Genomic DNA, 20000 nt, shown 5'->3' with positions numbered 1-20000 from the left:
AACTACAGTTGGTCGCTACATCTGTAAGTGCAAGTTAAAACTCTCCTATGCAAAGCCAGAGCCATTTATCAACAACACCCAGAAACGCAGTCTATTCAATTGAATATAAATTGAAAAGGATTTGCAAATCATTGTATTTTGTTTTTGTTTACCAATTACACAACGTGACAACTTCACTGGTTTTGTGTTTTGTACATGCATGACCAGTAGGTTGCTATGACCTTCTGTAAATAATCCCGACTAGCATGTGTTGATATAGGCTGTGGTTGAGGGTTTAATGTACGGGACAATTACCACATTGACGAAGAAATATACAAGATATTTTTCCCTAGAAAACAACAGGTGGTGACTCCTTCCCGTCACTCACACCTAGACACACACACACACGCACACACACACACACACACTCACACATACACACCAGTGATCTGAAGTGACAGAGCCGTGACTCAGAGACTTGGAAAAGTTGTCATGCCAACTTTAAGAAAGCAAAGTCATCAACCGTCAAAGGAGTAAGAAATGTGATGCAGACTCTGTAAAGAATGTCATTGCAGCTTCACAGCTAACTGCTGGCTAATATTGACATTACTTTCACTGTAACGTTTACTGTCATTATTTACTGGCAATTCATTGCTAGTACCGTATTTTTTGGACTAAAAGGCGCACTTCAAATCCTTTAATTTTCTCAAAAATCGACAGTGCGCCTTTTGGATTTTTTTTTTTTTAAATTGTTTGCAACTATTGAGGGTTGTCTTAAATACATGTCAATGCACCAAAACAAAATGAAATAAATAAATACTGTTTAATGCTGTAAAATCCCGAAAAACGTGTCTTCGATTTTTATGTTGAAATGTTTTTTTTCCCCAAAAAACGTGTTGAAAAGCAGTTTTTAATTTTTGTTTTACAACTATTGGGGGTTGTCTTAAATACATGTCAATGCACACAAAAAAAATTAAATAAAAAATATATATATGTATTGTTAAATGCTGTAAAATCCCGAAAAATTTGTCTTCGATTTTTATGTTGAAATATTTTTTTCCTCAAAAAAACCTGTTGAAAAGCAGTTAAAAAAATGTTTTACAACTATTGAGGGTTGCCTAAATACTTGTCAATGGACTAAAAAAAAAATGAATTGAATAAATACTGTTAAATGCTGTAAAATCCTGAAAAATTTGTCTTCGATTTTTATGTTGAAATTTTTTTTCCCAAAAAACCTGTTGAAAAGCAGTTTTTTAAAATGTTTTTACAACTATTGAGGGTTGTCTTAAATACATGTCAATGCACTAAAAAAAAAAAGAAATGAAAAAATACTGTTAAATGCTGTAAAATCCTAAAAAAATTGTCTTCGATTTTTATGTTGAAATGTTTTTTTTCTCAAAAAAACCTGTTGAAAAGCAGTTTTTTTTTAAATGTTTACAACTATTGAGGGTTGTCTTAAATACTTGTCAATGCACTAAAAAAAAAATGAAACGAAAAAATACTGTTAAAAAATGCTATAAAATCCCAAAGAATGTGTCTTCGATTTTTATGTTGAAATGTTTTTTTCCCCAAAAAAACGTGTTGAAAAGCAGTTTTTTAAATATTTTTACAACTATTGAGGGTTGTCTTAAATACATGTCAATGCACTAAAAAAAAAAAAAAAAAATATATATATATATATATATATATATATATATATATATATATATATATATATATATATATATATATATATATATATATATATATATATATACTGTTAAATGCTGTAAAATCCCGAAAAGTGTTTCTTCGATTTTTATGTTGAAATTTTTTTTCCCAAAAAACCTTGTTTTACAACTATTGAGGGTTGTCTTAAATACATGTCAATGCACTAAAAATATATATATATATATATATATATATACTGTTAAATGCTGTAAAATCCCGAAAAATGTGTCTTCGATTTTTATGTTGAAATATTTTTTTCCCCAAAAAAACCTGTTGAAAAGCATTTTTTTTAAAATGTTTACAACTATTGAGGGTTGTCTTAAATACTTGTCAATGCACTAAAAAAAAATGAAACGAAAAAATACTGTTAAAAAATGCTATAAAATCCCGAAAAATGTGTCTTCGATTTTTATGTTGAAATGTTTTTTTCCCCAAAAAAACGTGTTGAAAAGCAGTTTTTTTAATATTTTTACAACTATTGAGGGTTGTCTTAAGTACATGTCAATGCACTAAAAATATATAAATATATATATATATACTGTTAAATGCTGTAAAATCCCGAAAAATTTGTCTTCGATTTTTATGTTGAAATATTTTTTTCCCCAAAAAAACCTGTTGAAAAGCAGTTTTTTTTTAAATGTTTACAACTATTGAGGGTTGTCTTAAATACTTGTCAATGCACTAAAAAAAAATTAAACGAAAAAATACTGTTAAAAAATGCTATAAAATCCCGAAAAATGTGTCTTCGATTTTTATGTCGAAATGTTTTTTTCCCCAAAAAAACGTGTTGAAAAGCAGTTTTTTAAATATTTTTACAACTATTGAGGGTTGTCTTAAATACATGTCAATGCACCAAAACAAAATGAAATAAATAAATACTGTTTAATGCTGTAAAATCCCGAAAAACGTGTCGTCGATTTTTATGTTGAAATGTTTTTTTTCCCCAAAAAAAGTGTTGAAAAGCAGTTTTTAATTTTTTTTTTACAACTATTGGGGGTTGTCTTAAATACATGTCAATGCACACAAAAAAAATAAAATAAAAAATATATATATGTATTGTTAAATGCTGTAAAATCCCGAAAAATTTGTCTTCGATTTTTATGTTGAAATATTTTTTTCCCCAAAAAAACCTGTTGAAAAGCAGTTTTTTTTTAAATGTTTACAACTATTGAGGGTTGTCTTAAATACTTGTCAATGCACTAAAAAAAAAATGAAACGAAAAACTACTGTTAAAAAATGCTATAAAATCCCGAAAAATGTGTCTTTGATTTTTATGTTGAAATGTTTTTTTCCCCAAAAAAACGTGTTGAAAAGCAGTTTTTTAAATATTTTTACAACTATTGAGGGTTGTCTTAAATACATGTCAATGCACTAAATATATATATATATATATATATATATATATATATATATATATATATATATATATATATATATATATATATATATATATATATATATATATATATATATATATATATATATATATATATATATATATATATATATATATATATATATACTGTTAAATGCTGTAAAATCCCGAAAAATTTGTCTTCGATTTTTATGTTGAAATATTTTTTTCCCCAAAAAAACCTGTTGAAAAGCAGTTTTTTTTTTTATGTTTACAACTATTGAGGGTTGTCTTAAATACTTGTCAATGCACTAAAAAAAAAAATGAAACGCAAAAATAATGTTAAAAAATGCTATAAAATCCCGAAAAATGTGTCTTCGATTTTTATGTTGAAATGTTTTTTTCCCCCAAAAAACGTGTTGAAAAGCAGTTTTTTTTATATTTTTACAACTATTGAGGGTTGTCTTAAATACATGTCGATGCACTAAAATATATATATATATATATATATATATATATATATATATATACTGTTAAATGCTGTAAAATCCCGAAAAATGTTTCTTCGATTTTTATGTTGAAATATTTTTCTCCCCAAAAAAACCTGTTGAAAAGCAGTTTTTTTAAAAATGTTTACAACTATTGAGGGTTGTCATAAATACTTGTCAGTGCACTAAAAAAAAAAATGAAAGGAAAAAATACTGTTAAAAAATGCTATAAAATCCCGAAAAATGTGTCTTCGATTTTTATGTTGAAATGTTTTTTTCCCCAAAAAAAGTGTTGAAAAGCAGTTTTTTTTATATTTTTACAACTATTGAGGGTTGTCTTAAATACATGTCAATGCACTAAAAAATATATATATATATATACTGTTAAATGCTGTAAAATCCCGAAAAATGTTTCTTCGATTTTTATGTTGAAATATTTTTTTCCCCCAAAAAACCTGTTGAAAAGCAGTTTTTTTAAAAATGTTTACAACTATTGAGGGTTGTCATAAATACTTGTCAGTGCACTAAAAAAAAAATGAAACGAAAAAATACTGTTAAAAAATGCTATAAAATCCCGAAAAATGTGTCTTCGATTTTTATGTTGAAATGTTTTTTTCCCCCAAAAAAAGTGTTGAAAAGCAGTTTTTTTATATTTTTACAACCATTGAGGGTTGTCTTAAATACATGTCAATGCACACACAAAATATATATATATATATATATATATATATATATATATATATATATATATATATATATATATATATATATATATATATATATATATATATATATATATATATATATATATATATATATATATACTGTTAAATGCTGTAAAATCCCGAAAAATTTGTCTTCGATTTTTATGTTGAAATATTTTTTTCCCCAAAAAAACCTGTTGAAAAGCAGTTTTTTTTTAAATGTTTACAACTATTGAGGGTTGTCTTAAATACTTGTCAATGCACTAAAAAAAAATGGAACGAAAAAATACTGTTAAAAAATGCTATAAAATCCCGAAAAATGTGTCTTCGGTTTTTATGTTGAAATGTTTTTTTCCCCAAAAAAACGTGTTGAAAAGCAGTTTTTTTAAATATTTTTACAACTATTGAGGGTTGTCTTAAATACATGTCAATGCACTAAAAATATATATATATGTACTGTTAAATGCTGTAAAATCCCGAAAAATTTGTCTTCGATTTTTATGTTGAAATATTTTTTTCCCCAAAAAAACCTGTTGAAAAGCAGTTTTTTTTTAAATGTTTACAACTATTGAGGGTTGTCTTAAATACTTGTCAATGCACTAAAAAAAAATGGAACGAAAAAATACTGTTAAAAAATGCTATAAAATCCCGAAAAATGTGTCTTCGGTTTTTATGTTGAAATGTTTTTTTCCCCAAAAAAACGTGTTGAAAAGCAGTTTTTTAAATATTTTTACAACTATTGAGGGTTGTCTTAAATACATGTCAATGCACTAAAAATATATATATATGTACTGTTAAATGCTGTAAAATCCCGAAAAATTTGTCTTCGATTTTTATGTTGAAATATTTTTTTCCCCAAAAAAACCTGTTGAAAAGCAGTTTTTTTTAAAATGTTTACAACTATTGAGGGTTGTCTTAAATACTTGTCAATGCACTAAAAAAAAAATGAAACGAAAAAATACTGTTAAAAAATGCTATAAAATCCCGAAAAATGTGTCTTCGATTTTTATGTTGAAATGTTTTTTTTCCCCAAAAAAACGTGTTGAAAAGCAGTTTTTTTTTAAATGTTTACAACTATTGAGGGTTGTCTTGAATACATGTCAATCCACAAAAAAATAATTTAAAAAATATATATATATATTGTTAAATGCTGTAAAATCCCGAAAAATGTGTCTTCGGTTTTTATGTTGAAATGTTTTTTTCCCACAAAAAACGTGTTGAAAAGCAGTTTTTTAAATGTTTTTACAACCATTGAGGGTTGTCTTAAATACATGTCAATGCACTAAAAAAAAAATACTGTTAAATGCTGAAAATCCACAAAAATGTGTCTTCGATTTTTATGTTGAAAGTTTTTTTTTCCCAAAAAACGTGTTGAAAAGCAGTTTTTAAAAATGTTTTTACAACTATTGAGGGTTGTCTTAAGTACATGTCAATGCACTAAAAAAAAAAAATACTGTTAAATGCTGAAAATCCGCAAAAATGTGTCTTCAATTTTTATGTTGAAATGTTTTTTACCCCAAATAACCTGTTGAAAAGCAGTTAATTTTTTTTTTTACAACTATTTAGGGTTGCCTAAATACTTGTCAATGGACTAAAAAAAAAAATGAATTGAATAAATACTGTTAAATGCTGTAAAATCCTGAAAAATTTGTCTTCGATTTTTATGTTGAAATTTTTTTCCCCAAAAAACCTGTTGAAAAGCAGTTTTTTAAAATGTTTTTACAACTATTGAGGGTTGTCTTAAATACATGTCAATGCACTAAAAAAAATGAAATGAAAAAATGCTGTTAAATGCTGTAAAATCCTAAAAAATGTGTCTTCGATTTTATGTTGAAATATTTTTTTTCCCAAAAAAACCTGTTGAAAAGCAGTTTTTTTTTAAATGTTTACAACTATTGAGGGTTGTCTTAAATACTTGTCAATGCACTAAAAAAAATGAAACGAAAAAATACTGTTAAAAAATGTTATAAAATCCCGAAAAATGTGTCTTCGATTTTTATGTTGAAATGGTTTTTTCCCCAAAACAACATGTTGAAAAGCAGTTTTTTGAATATTTTTACAACTATTGAGGGTTGTCTTAAGTACATGTCAATGCACTAAAAAAAAATATATATATATATATATATATATATATATATATATATATATATATATATATATATATATATATATATATATATATATATATATATATATATATATATATATATATATATATATATATATATATATATATATATATATATATATATATATACTGTTAAATGCTGTAAAATCCCGAAAAATTTGTCTTCGATTTTTATGTTGAAATATTTTTTTCCCCAAAAAAACCTGTTGAAAAGCAGTTTTTTTTAATGTTTACAACTATTGAGGGTTGTCTTAAATACTTGTCAATGCACTAAAAAAAAAATGAAACGAAAAAATACTGTTAAAAAATGCTATAAAATCCCGAAAAATGTGTCTTCGATTTTTATGTTGAAATGTTTTTTTCCCCAAAAAAACGTGTTGAAAAGCATTTTTTTAAATATTTTTACAACTATTGAGGGTTGTCTTAAATACTTGTCAATGCACTAAAAAAAAAAAATGAAACGAAAAAATACTGTTAAAAAATGCTATAAAATCCCGAAAAATGTGTCTTCGATTTTTATGTTGAAATGTTTTTTTCCCCAAAAAAACGTGTTGAAAAGCAGTTTTTTTAATATTTTTACAACTATTGAGGGTTGTCTTAAATACATGTCAATGCACTAAAAAAAATATATATATATATATTGTTAAATGCTGTAAAATCCCGAAAAATGTGTCTTCGATTTTTATGTTGAAATATTTTTTTCCCCAAAAAAAACCTGTTGAAAAGTAGGTTTTTTTTTTATGTTTACAACTATTGAGGGTTGTCTTAAATACTTGTCAATGCACTAAAAAAAAAAATGAAACGAAAAAATACTGTTAAAAAATGCTATAAAATCCCGAAAAATGTGTCTTCGATTTTTATGTTGAAATGTTTTTTTCCCCAAAAAAACGTGTTGAAAAGCAGTTTTTTTAATATTTTTACAACTATTGAGGGTTGTCTTAAATACATGTCAATGCACTAAAAAAAAAGTATATACTGTTAAATGCTGTAAAATCCCGAAAAATGTGTCTTTGATATTTATGTTGAAACGTTTTTTTTCCCAAAAAAAACTTGTTGAAAATCTTTTTTTTAATGTTTTTAAAACTATAAAGGGTTGTCTTAAGTACATGCCAATGCACAAAAAAAAAAAATACTGTTAAATACTATAAAATCCAGAAAAATGTGTCTTCGATTTTTATGTTGAAAGGTTTTTTTCCCCAAAAAATGTGTTGAAAAGCATTTTTTTCAATGTTTTTACAACTATTGAGGGTTGCCTTAAATACATGTCAATGCACTAAAAATAAAAAGAAGAAATGAATAAACACTGTTAAATGCTGTGAAATCCTGAAAAATGTCTTTGTTTTTTATGTTAAAAAGTTTTTTTCCCCCAGAAATCGTGTTGAAAAGCAGTTTTCCAAATTATTTTACAACTATTTATGTTTGTCTTAAATACATGTCAATACTTTATATAACTATAAAAACATAATTACATTACAGTTGTCCTTCGTTCTTTACTGTTAATTGGTTCCAGACAAGACTACGATGAATACATTTCCGCCGAATTAGGAATCATTTATTACAAATAAAAACAAAAATCGATTGTATTTATTTTTATTTTTAAAATGTTGTTCTTAATCTGTCCTGTCCAGCCGCTCAGGCAAGTCATATTGTTGATGTAGATCAGGGGTTCCCCAAACTACGGCCCACGGGCCAGATACGGCCAGCCAGCGAATTGTTTTAGTTACACTGGAAGAACTTACAAAGGTTGCTTTGGGTGACAAATGAGGAATCCTTCCGAGCAGCAACGCTATGGACGGTTGTACTTCCAGTTCAAAGGATGAAACAGGAAATACAATTCCAATACTCATCCAAAAGATGGCGCCATAGCACAAACCATAACACACATTTTCAGTGTCTTTTTGTTTTCTGTGGAAACTAGAGATGTCCGATAATGGCTTTTTTTGCCGATATCCGATTTGTCCAACTCTTAATTACCGATTCCGATATCAACCCATACCGATATATACAGTGGTGGAATGAACACATTATTATGCCTCATTTTGTTGTGATGCCCCCGCTGGATGCATTAAACAATGTAACAAGGTTTTCCAAAATAAATCAACTCAAGTTATGGAAAAAAAGTGCCACCATGGCACTGCCATATTTATTATTGAAGTCACAAAGTGCATTATTTTTTTTAACATGCCTCAAAACAGCAGCTTGGAATTTGGGCCATGCTCTCCCTGAGAGAGCATGAGGAGGTTGAGGTGGGCGGGGTTGGGGGGGGGGGGGGTGTATATTGCAGCGTCCCGGAAGAGTTAGTGCTGCAAGGGGTTCTGGGTAGGGATGTCCGATAATATCGGCCTGCCGATATTATCGGCCGATAAATGCGTTAAAATGTAATATCGGAAATTATCGGTATCTGTTTTTTTATTATCTGTATCGTTTTTTTTGTTTTTTGTTTTTTTGTTTTTTTTTATTAAATCAACATAAAAAACACAAGATACACTTACAATTAGTGCACCAACCCAAAAAACCTCCCTCCCCCCATTTCTTTCTGTTATCAATATTCTGCTTCCTACATTGTATATCAATATATATCAATACAGTCTGCAAGGGATACAGTCCGTAAGCACACATGATTGTGCGTGCTGCTGCTCCACTAATAGTACTAACCTTTAACAGTTAATTTTACTCATTTTCATTCATTACTAGTTTCTATGTAACTGTTTTTATATTGTTTTACTTTTTTTTATTCAATAAAATGTTTTTAATTTAGTTATCTTATTTTATTATTTTTTTTAAAAAGTACCTTATCTTCACCATACATGGTTGTCCAAATTAGGCATAATAATGTGTTAATTTATCGACTGCATATATCGGTTGATATCGGTATCGGTTGATATCGGTATCGGTAATTAAAGAGTTGGACAATATCGGAATATCGGATATCGGCAAAAAGCCATTATCGGACATCCCTAGTTCTGGGTATTTGTTGTGTTGTGTTTATGTTGTGTTACGGTGCGGATGTTCTCCCGAAATGTGTTTTGTCATTCTTGTTTGGTGTGGGTTCACAGTGTGGCGCATATTTGTAACAGTGTTAAAGGTGTTTATACGGCCACCCTCAGTGTGACCTGTATGGCTGTTGACCAAGTATGCTTTGCATTCACTTTTGTGTGTGAAAAGCCGTATATATTATGTGACTGGGCCGGCACGCAAAGGTTTATTGACGCTCTGTACTTCTCCCCGCGTCCGTGTACACAGCGGCGTTTTAAAAAGTCATACATTTTACTTTTTGAAACCGATACCGATTACATTTTAAAGCATTTATCAATATTATCAAACATCTCTAGTTATAAGGATATTATTTTAACTAAATTTCTGGGTTTTCAAAATTATGACCCATTTTTTGGGTTGTTTTTCAACGAGTAACACATTTTTGGGTAAAAGGCTTTTTTTTTAAATTTTAATTAAAAAGTTACTTTTTTCTTGAAGGGAATTTTATTATGAATTCATCTCATTAACATTATTTACAACCACCAATATTATCGGACATCTCTAGCCATTATCAGCTGCACCTTTTTATAAGCCGCGGGGTTCAAAGCTTGGGGAAAACGCAGAATGCACGGTAATATTTTGTTTTTTATCACGACAAGTGAGGCTGTGCCACACCGGCCTCAAACAACTCGTTCCTCACCTCGCAGGAAGCAAACAGGTCTGCTCCGTGGCCTTAAGGCCAGCTGATTTGAACACAGTAATAAAAGGCACTCAAGGAGAGTGCACTTGTACCCTATGTGTGTGTTTTTGGAGCTGCACACTTAGTCACAGTCTCGCCCTACACTCTAAGGTACAGCTCCCGTGTCCCTCTATTTATTCAGGAGTTCCACAGTCAACATCACTGAGGCCGCCTCTAAAAGGAGTGGTCGCATATATCATGCAAAGCAGGTCCAGTACGCACAATACGTGACGGAATGTGCTGGGGCCTTGTGATTTTCGCCTCGTCTCTGCTTCGTCTGCGTGCTGTCGTCTTATCTTCGTTGAGGTCCTTGAAGTCCTTGGCTGTTAGCATAACATCTGCGACTGAGGCCACCCCTCAGACAAGAAGTTTTTTCCTTGCACAGATAGGAAAAATACAGCTTGAGCACAATAGCTAATATTTCAGCATAGAATAAAATAGAGCAAACACAGCAAATGTAGAATCACCCATTTTTACAATGGAGTTCAGGGTGCGCATCAGTGACAATCTACAATGTAAATAGTCATGGAAATAAAGAAAACGCATTGAATGAGGAGAAGGTGTGTCCAAACTTATGTTCTGTACTGTATATATTCTTGGCAAAACACTTTAAGTTAGTTGAAAATTCTGACAAAAAAATTGGTGCAGTTTTAAAAACACTATGATGAACACAATACATTTGGGCTCAGTGTTTCTACAAAGCCATTAAACGTTAAGCACTTCCTGTTTAGGATTCTCATGTTGGCAGTCCACCATTAAAAATGTCTGGAAAAGCAATGAAATGTTTCCTCAAACCCCCGCATTGATGAAATCCGCAACTGCCACAACACATTCATTTATCATCATTCAAATATTTCAATTATAAAATAATCAAAACAAGGTAATCAAGGTAACATAACTACAAACTTAACCAATGTAAACCTGGTAGATTTAAGCATAGAATAAAATAGAGCAAACACAACAAATGTAGAATCACCCATTTTTTACAATGGAGTTCAGGGTGCGCATCAGTGACAATCTACAATGTAATTAGTCATGGAAATAAAGAAAACACATTGAATGAGGAGAAGGTGTGTCCAAACTTATGGCATGTACTGTATATATTCTTGGCAAAACACTTCAAGTTAGTTGATAATTCTGAGGAAAAAAATGGTGCAGTTTCAAAAACACCATGAAGAACACAATAATCTTGGGCTCAGTGTTTCTACAAAGCCATTAAACGTTAAGCACTTCCTGTTTAGGATTCTCATGTTGGCAGTCCACCATTAAAAATGTTTGGAAAAGCAATTAAATGTCTCCTCAAACCGCCGCATTGGTGAAATCCGCAACCGCCACAACACACTCATTTATCATCATTCAAATATTGCAATTATAAAATAGTCAAAACAAGGTAATCAAGGTAACATAACTACAAACTTAACCAATGTGAACATGGTAGATTTAAGCATAGAATAATATAGAGCAAACACAACAAATGTAGAATCACCCATTTTTTACAATGGAGTTCAGGGTGCGCATCAGTGACAATCTACAATGTAAATAGTCATGGAAATAAAGAAAACGCATTGAATGAGGAGAAGGTGTGTCCAAACGTATGGCCTGTACTGTATATATTCTTGGCAAAACACTTCAAGTTAGTTGAAAATTCTGAGAAAAAAATTGGTGCAGTTTCAAAAACACTATGAAGAACACAATAAACTTGGGCTCAGTGTTTCTACAAAGCCATTAAATGTTATGCACTTCCTGTTTATGATTCTCATGTTGGCAGTTCACCAATAAAATGTCTGGAAAAGCAATGGAGTGTCTCCTCAAACCAACACATTGGTGAAATCCGCAACCGCCACAACACATTAATTTATCATCATTCAAATATTGCAATTATAAAATAATCAAAACAAGGTAATCAAGGTAACATAACTACAAATTTAACCAATGTGAACATGGTAGATTTAAGCATAGAATAAAATAGAGCAAACACAACAAATGTAGAATCACCCATTTTTACAATGGAGTTCAGGGTGCGCATCTTCAGTGACAATCTACAATGTAAATAGTCATGGAAATAAAGAAAACGCATTGAATGAGGAGAAGGTGTGTCCAAACTTATGGTCTGTACTGTATATATTTTTGGCAAAACACTTCAAGTTAGTTGATAATTCTGAGGAAAAAAATGGTGCAGTTTCAAAAACACCATGAAGAACACAATAAACTTGGACTCAGTGTTTCTACAAAGCCATTAAACATTAAGCACTTCCTGTTTAGGATTCTCATGTTGGCAGTTCACCAATAAAATGTCTGGAAAAGCAATGGAGTGTCTCCTCAAACCAACACATTGGTGAAATCCGCAACCGCCACAACACACTCATTTATCATCATTCAAATATTTCAATTATAAAATAATCAAAACAAGGTAACATAACTACAAACTTAACCAATGTGAACATGGTAGATTTAAGCATAGAATAAAATAGAGCAAACACAGCAAATGTAGAATCACCCATTTTTACAATGGAGTTCAGGGTGCGCATCAGTGACAATCTACAATGTAAATAGTCACGGAAATAAAGAAAGCGCATTGAATGAGGAGAAGGTGTGTCCAAACTTTTGGCCTGCACTGTATAAAATGGCATGTCATACACCTCACCGCACGCAGGAAGCGTGAACAACTCTGCCTGTCTCCCCCTCTAGTCGAGGATCAGGAGACGTCGGGGGATTTCGGCAGCGGCGGCGCCGTCATCCTCCTGGGCGACCAGGAGGAGGAGGAGGAGGCCTCGCAGGGTCGGCAGAAGAAAAGACGGGGTCGGATCCACCCCCGGGAAACCACCGAAGACGACGACGACGAGGAAGACGACAAGGATGACGAGATGGGCTACGTTTGGTAGCTCCGCCCCTCACTCCCTCCACCCGCCCCCTCCGCCCCCAACCTTAGTTCTAACACTGTCATCAGCCGACCAGGAAAACATCTAGCACGGATTTTGAAGCCATTCCAGCCTCTCTTTCACCGGCCTGTGATCTCTCTCATCGCTACTTGGTTTTTTTCTACATTTTTCACTCAAAGAGGAAACCGTATGATGTGATGTTATTCTTTTAGCCTCAAGAACAAGCATTCTGCCATCTTTAACCTTCCTAACCCTGTCTGTTTGCCCAAATCCATGAGCCACCGCATCGGATGTAAATATGGACCGCTGTAGACCACGGCATCCTTCTTTCATCCCGTCCGGACGCCGCCTCCCAGTCTTGGTCCACTCTGAAGTTCTCTCGCTCTCTCTCTCTCTCTCTCACTCTCTGTTGCTTCATGGAAGATTGTAAATTATTTAACTGTTGATTGTCCCCGAACGAGCAGGTAGCAATGAGATTTAATGATGTGTCGTCGTCGTTGTTGCATGTTTCTCACCGTGTTCCTGTAAAAGAGAGAATTACCTGGCTCGGGTCAAGCTCTATGCATCTCTAACAGAACGTGACGCCCAAGCGGCTGCTACAAGATTTTTCGTTTGCTATGTTGATGCTGTCTAGTGTCTTTTTTTTTTGTTTTTTTTTTGTTCCTTTGTTTGGTTCTTCTCCCAATCTCAGGAGGTAGGAAGCTGAAAAAGTGCAAAGTCGAGTTAGTTCTTTGGCTGCCGAGACTGTTTGACTGTGCATGGACACTAAAGAAGGTGCTGCTCCTGAGCTGGGAGGACTTATGTGGGAGCAGAGGAGAGGCTCTTGTGTTCTGCCTCCTAGCGCCGTGTCAACCAAGTGAACTTTTCTTTGTGAGTTTGACAATTTAAGTAAAGTGACACTTTGGGTGTCTTTTGAACCTTGGGAACCTGAGTCTGTGTCGCTTCCTGCGTGGGCGTCATTGGTCCGCTGATCCAAAAATAATGTTATGGTATTCAATAAAGACAAGTCAAACACTAGCGCCAGGCGGAAAACTGCTGCTCAGGCGTGTCCCTTTGAAACGCCCACAAGCTCATTGATTGGCTTTCTGGGGCCGACGTGACAATTCAAGGGTGTAAGCCCGGTATTTTTATGTAATAATTTTATGTCGTAGTACAAACTACAAATACACAATGTTGACATCTATAGTTATATTTGTATTAAGACGGGGAAAACGTGCGTACTTGTGAAAAATAATGTTACGGTATTCAATAAAGACAAGTCAAACATTAGTGCCGGGCGGAAAACTGCCTCTCAGGTGTGTCCCTTTGAATCGCCCACAAGCTCATTGATTGGCTTTTAGTGACAATTAGGGGAAGGGTGTAAGCCCGGTATTTTTATGTAATGATTTTATGTCGTAGTACAAACTACAAACACACAATGTTGACATCTATAGTTATATTTTGATAAAGACGGGGAAAACATGCGTACTTGTGAAAAATAATGTTACGGTATTCAATAAAGACAAGTCAAACATTAGTGCCGGGCGGAAAACTGCTGCTTAGGCGTGTACAAGCTCATTGATTGGATTTCTGGGACTGCGGTCTTGCCAACGTGACAATTCAAGGGTGAAAGCCTGGTATTTTTATGTAATCATTTTATGTTGTAGTACAAACTACAAATACACAATGTTGACATCTATAGTTATATTTTGATAAAAATTGGGAAAACATGCGTACTTGTGAAAAATAATGTTACGGTATTCAATAAAGACAAGTCAAACATTAGTGCCGGGCGGAAAACTGCTGTTAGGCGTGTACAAGCTCATTGATCGTATTTCTGGGACTGTGGTCTTGCCGACGTGACAATTCAGGGAAGGGTGTAAGCCCGGTATTTTTGTGTAATAATTTGATGAGACTGGTATTTTTATGTCATCATTTGATGTCGTAGTACAAACTACAAATACACAATGTTGACATCTATAGTTATATTTTGATAAAGACGGGGAAAACTTGCATACTTGTGAAAAATAACGTTTCAGTATTCAATAAAGACAAGTCAAACATTAGTGCCAGGCGGAAAACTGCTTCTTAGGCGTGTACAAGCTCATTGATTGGATTACTGGGGCTGCGGTCTTGCCAATGCGACAATTCAGAGAACAGTGTAAGCCCGGTATTTTTATGTAATGATTTTATGTCGTAGTACAAACTACAAATACACAATGTTGACATCTATAGTTATATTTTGATAAAGACGGGCAAAACATGCGTACTTGTGAAAAATAATGTTACGTATTCAATGAAGACAAGTCAAACATTAGTGCCAGGCGGAAAACTGCTGCTTAGGCGTGTACAAGCTCATTGATTGGATTACTGGGGCTGCGGTCTTGCCAATGCGACAATTCAGAGAACAGTGTAAGCCCGGTATTTTTATGTAATGATTTTATGTCGTAGTACAAACTACAAATACACAATGTTGACATCTATAGTTATATTTTGATAAAGACGGGGAAAACATGCGTACTTTTGAAAAATAATGTTACGGTATTCAATAAAGACAAGTCAAACATTAGTGCCAGGCGGAAAACTGCTGCTCAGGTGTGTCCCTTTGAATCGCCCACAAGCTTATTGATTGGCTTTTAGTGACAATAGGGGAAAGGTGTAAGCCTGGTATTTTTATGTAATCATTTGATGTCGTAGTACAAACTACAAATACACAATGTTGACATCTATAGTTATATTTTGATAAAGACGGGGAAAACATGCATACTTGTGAAAAATAATGTTACGGTATTCAATAAAGACAATTCAAACATTACGGTATTCAATAAAGACAAGTCAAACATTAGTGCCTGGCGGAAAACTGCTGTTCAGGTGTGTCCCTTTGAATCGCCCACAAGCTCATTGATTGGCTTTTAGTGACAATTAGGGGAAGGGTGTAAGCCCGGTATTTTTATGTAATAATATTATGTCGTAGTACAAACTACAAATACACAATGTTGACATCTATAGTTATATTTTGATAAAGACGGGGAAAACATGTGTACTTGTGAAAAATAATGTTACGTATTCAATAAAGACAAGTCAAACATTAGTACCAGGCGGAAAACTGCTGCTCAGGTGTGTCCCTTTGAATCGCCCACAAGCTTATTTTAGTGACAATTAGGGGAAGGGTGTAAGCCCGGTATTTTTATGTAATCATTTTATGTCGTAGTACAAACTACAAATACACAATGTTGACATCTATAGTTATATTTTGATAAAGACGGGGAAAACATGCGTACTTGTGAAAAATAATGTTACGTATTCAATGAAGACAAGTCAAACATTAGTGCCAGGCGGAAAACTGCTGCTTAGGCGTGTACAAGCTCATTGATTGTATTTCTGGGGCTGCGGTCTTGCCAATGTGACAATTCAGGGAAGGGTGTAAGACTGGTATTTTTATGTAATCATTTTATGTCGTGGTACAAACTACAAATACACAATGTTGACATTTATAGTTATATTTTGATAAAGACGGGGAAAACATGCGTACTTTTGAAAAATAATGTTACGGTATTCAATAAAGACAAGTCAAACATTAGTGCCAGGCGGAAAACTGCTGCTCAGGTGTGTCCCTTTGAATCGCCCACAAGCTTATTGATTGGCTTTTAGTGACAATAGGGGAAAGGTGTAAGCCTGGTATTTTTATGTAATCATTTGATGTCGTAGTACAAACTACAAATACACAATGTTGACATCTATAGTTATATTTTGATAAAGACGGGGAAAACATGCGTACTTGTGAAAAATAATGTTACGGTATTCAATAAAGACAATTCAAACATTACGGTATTCAATAAAGACAAGTCAAACATTAGTGCCTGGCGGAAAACTGCTGTTCAGGTGTGTCCCTTTGAATCGCCCACAAGCTCATTGATTGGCTTTTAGTGACAATTAGGGGAAAGGTGTAAGCCCGGTATTTTTATGTAATAATATTATGTCGTAGTACAAACTACAAATACACAATGTTGACATCTATAGTTATATTTTGATAAAGACGGGGAAAACATGTGTACTTGTGAAAAATAATGTTACGTATTCAATAAAGACAAGTCAAACATTAGTACCAGGCGGAAAACTGCTGCTCAGGTGTGTCCCTTTGAATCGCCCACAAGCTTATTTTAGTGACAATTAGGGGAAGGGTGTAAGCCCGGTATTTTTATGTAATCATTTTATGTCGTAGTACAAACTACAAATACACAATGTTGACAACTATAGTTATATATTGATAAAGACGGGGAAAACATGCATACTTGTGAAAAATAATGTTACGGTATTCAATGAAGACAAGTCAAACATTAGTGCCAAGCGGAAAACTGCTGCTTAGGCGTGTACAAGCTCATTGATTGTATTTCTGGGGCTGCGGTCTTGCCAATGTGACAATTCAGGGAAGGGTGAAAGCCCGGTATTTTTGTGTAATAATTTGATGTCGTAGTACAAACTACAAATACACAATGTTGACATCTATAGAGATATTTTGATAAAGACGGGGAAAACATGCGTACTTGTGAAAAATAACGTTACGTATTCAATGAAGACAAGTCAAACATTAGTGCCAGGCGGAAAACTGCTGCTTAGGCGTGTACAAGCTCATTGATCGTATTTCTGGGACTGTGGTCTTGCCGACGTGACAATAAGGGAAAGGGTGTAAGACAGGTATTTTTATGTAATGATTTTATGTCATAGTACAAAGTACAAATACACAATGTTGACATCTATAGTTATATTTTTATTAAGACGGGGAAAACATGCGTAATTGTGAAAAATAACGTTTCAGTATTCAATAAAGACAAGTCAAACATTAGTGCTGGCCGGAAAACTGCTGCTCAGGTGTGTCTCTTTGAATCGCCCACAAGCTCATTGATTGGCTTTTAGTGACAATTAGGGGAAAGGTGTAAGCCTGGTATTTTTATGCAATCATTTAATGTCGTAGTACAAACTACAAATACACAATGTTGACATCTATAGTAATATTTTGATAAAAACGGGGAAAACGTGTACTTGTGAAAAATAATGTTACAGTATTCAATGAAGACAAGTCAAACATTAGTGCCGGGCGGAAAACTGCTGCTTAGGCGTGTACAAGCTCATTGATTGTATTTCTGGGGCTGCGGTCTTGCCAACGTGACAATTCAGGGAACGGTTTAAGCCCGGTATTTTTATGTAATGATTTTATGTCGTAGTACAAACTACAAATACACAATGTTGACATCTATAGTTCTATTTTGATAAAGACGTGGAAAACATGCATACTTGTGAAAAATAACGTTACGGTATTCAATAAAGACAAGTCAAACATTAGTGCCGGGCGGAAAACTGCTGCTTAGGCGTGTACAAGCTCATTGATTGTATTTCTGGGACTGCGGTCTTGCCGACGTGACAATAAGGGAAAGGGTGTAAGACTGGTATTTTTATGTAATCATTTTATGTCGTGGTGCAAACTACAAATACACAATGTTGACATCTATAGTTATATTTTGATAAAGACGGGGAAAACATGCGTACTTTTGAAAAATAACGTTACGGTATTCAATAAAGACAAGTCAAACATTAGTGCCGGGCGGAAAACTGCTGTTCAGGTGTGTCCCTTTGAATCGCCCACAAGCTCATTGATTGGCTTTTAGTGAAAATTAAGGGAAGGGTGTAAGCTTGGTATTTTTATGTAATAATTTAATGTCTTAGTACAAACTACAAATACACAATGTTGACATCTATAGTTATATTTTTATTAAGATGGGGAAAACATGCGTAATTGTGAAAAATAACGTTTCAGTATTCAATAAAGACAAGTCAAACATTAGTGCTGGCCGGAAAACTGCTGCTCAGGTGTGTCCCTTTGAATCGCCACAAGCTCATTGATTGGCTTTTAGTGCCCAAAGATGCCCACTTACAGTGACAATGATTGACCGCAATCATGCGGACCGATGGGCAGTCAGGTGAGATGAGAGGGAGTTGGTAATATGAGTCACGATCAAGTAAGATACATAAAAACTAAACACAAACAAAAGGAGTTTAGTGCTCCACTCAAAGGTCGACTAAAAACTGAAGTCAGGGAACAGCAGCTGGATCTTTGAGTTATTCCTGATAATGCAGGGCTGTCAAAGTCATTTTAGCTCATGGAGGAAAATCTGCGCACTATTAAAATCCATCCATCCATCCATTTTCTACCGCTTGTCCATTTTTGGGGTCGCGGGGGGTCGCTGGAGCAGGCCTGGCCCTAACCAATCTGGCGCCCTAGGCAAGATTTTAAGTGGCGTCCCCCCACATCGGCAGTGAAGTGTATATACTCACAAGAAACCGAATAGCTTTGTCTTTCACTTTTTTTTTACTTAAACAAAGCAAATTAACATATTATATGAGAATGTTATGTTATGATTATCTTTAATCGAATCAAATTAAAAAACAGCATTCCCTCTCATGTGATATTGCTTAATTAACATTAATGATGTGCACTTTAACAACTAGGCTTACATCTATACCTAATATATAAAGGGGTGGAAAAGTGACTATTACCTGCAGGGCAAATATTAGCTAACCAAAAGGCAATAACAATGTCAACAAAAAACACCTGCTTAAAAGATCTAATACAAATGTCCCTGAGGAATGTAAGGTGGGAGTACTGTAATTACCTAACGTTACATTATCATTTTCCATAACAATTTAGCCCCCTCCACAATATTAACCCGACGTTAAAACAGAACTAGCTATTTATTGATTAGCAATTGCCGAATCATGTAACATTAGCTTAATGCTAAAAAGCCAGGTTACTATCACATTCTGTAACAGACAAATCGTTTCATGTAGGCTAACCTTACCTACCTGCTACCTCTGTCTTTTTCTCGTTTCTCCTCCTCTTCTTTTCTATTTTTTCTTCCTGGGCACCTGACAGTTTTGGCCGTTTTGACATCTTGTGTTGATTTTTTTGACGTCCAAAAAGAGTCATGATACGGGAAGGGAGGGGGGGGGGGGGGGGGGTAATGTTGTAACAAATAATATTTCTATTAAATAGGCTTTACTTTGCATTT

The 20000-nt window shown here is 33.5% G+C and overlaps 1 protein-coding gene across 2 annotated transcripts in view; it reads left to right on the top strand.

The window, feature by feature from the left end:
* The window catches only part of spock1 (SPARC (osteonectin), cwcv and kazal like domains proteoglycan 1), a 339599-nt gene extending 325720 nt beyond the window's left edge, over window positions 1-13879 (top strand). For both annotated transcript variants that reach the window (XM_062044006.1, XM_062044005.1), the window contains exon 11: window positions 12767-13879. In XM_062044006.1, coding sequence (XP_061899990.1) covers window positions 12767-12960 — 194 coding nt within the window. In that variant the 3' untranslated portion in view covers window positions 12961-13879. The remainder of the gene's footprint in view (window positions 1-12766) is intronic.
* Window positions 13880-20000: the final 6121 nt, after the last annotated feature.

Source organism: Entelurus aequoreus, linkage group LG04 (genome assembly GCF_033978785.1).
Source record: "Entelurus aequoreus isolate RoL-2023_Sb linkage group LG04, RoL_Eaeq_v1.1, whole genome shotgun sequence".
NCBI classification, from domain to species: Eukaryota; Metazoa; Chordata; class Actinopteri; order Syngnathiformes; family Syngnathidae; genus Entelurus; species Entelurus aequoreus.
Note: the sequence above shows the minus strand (reverse complement) of the source record. Positions and strands in the feature narration are given on the sequence as shown.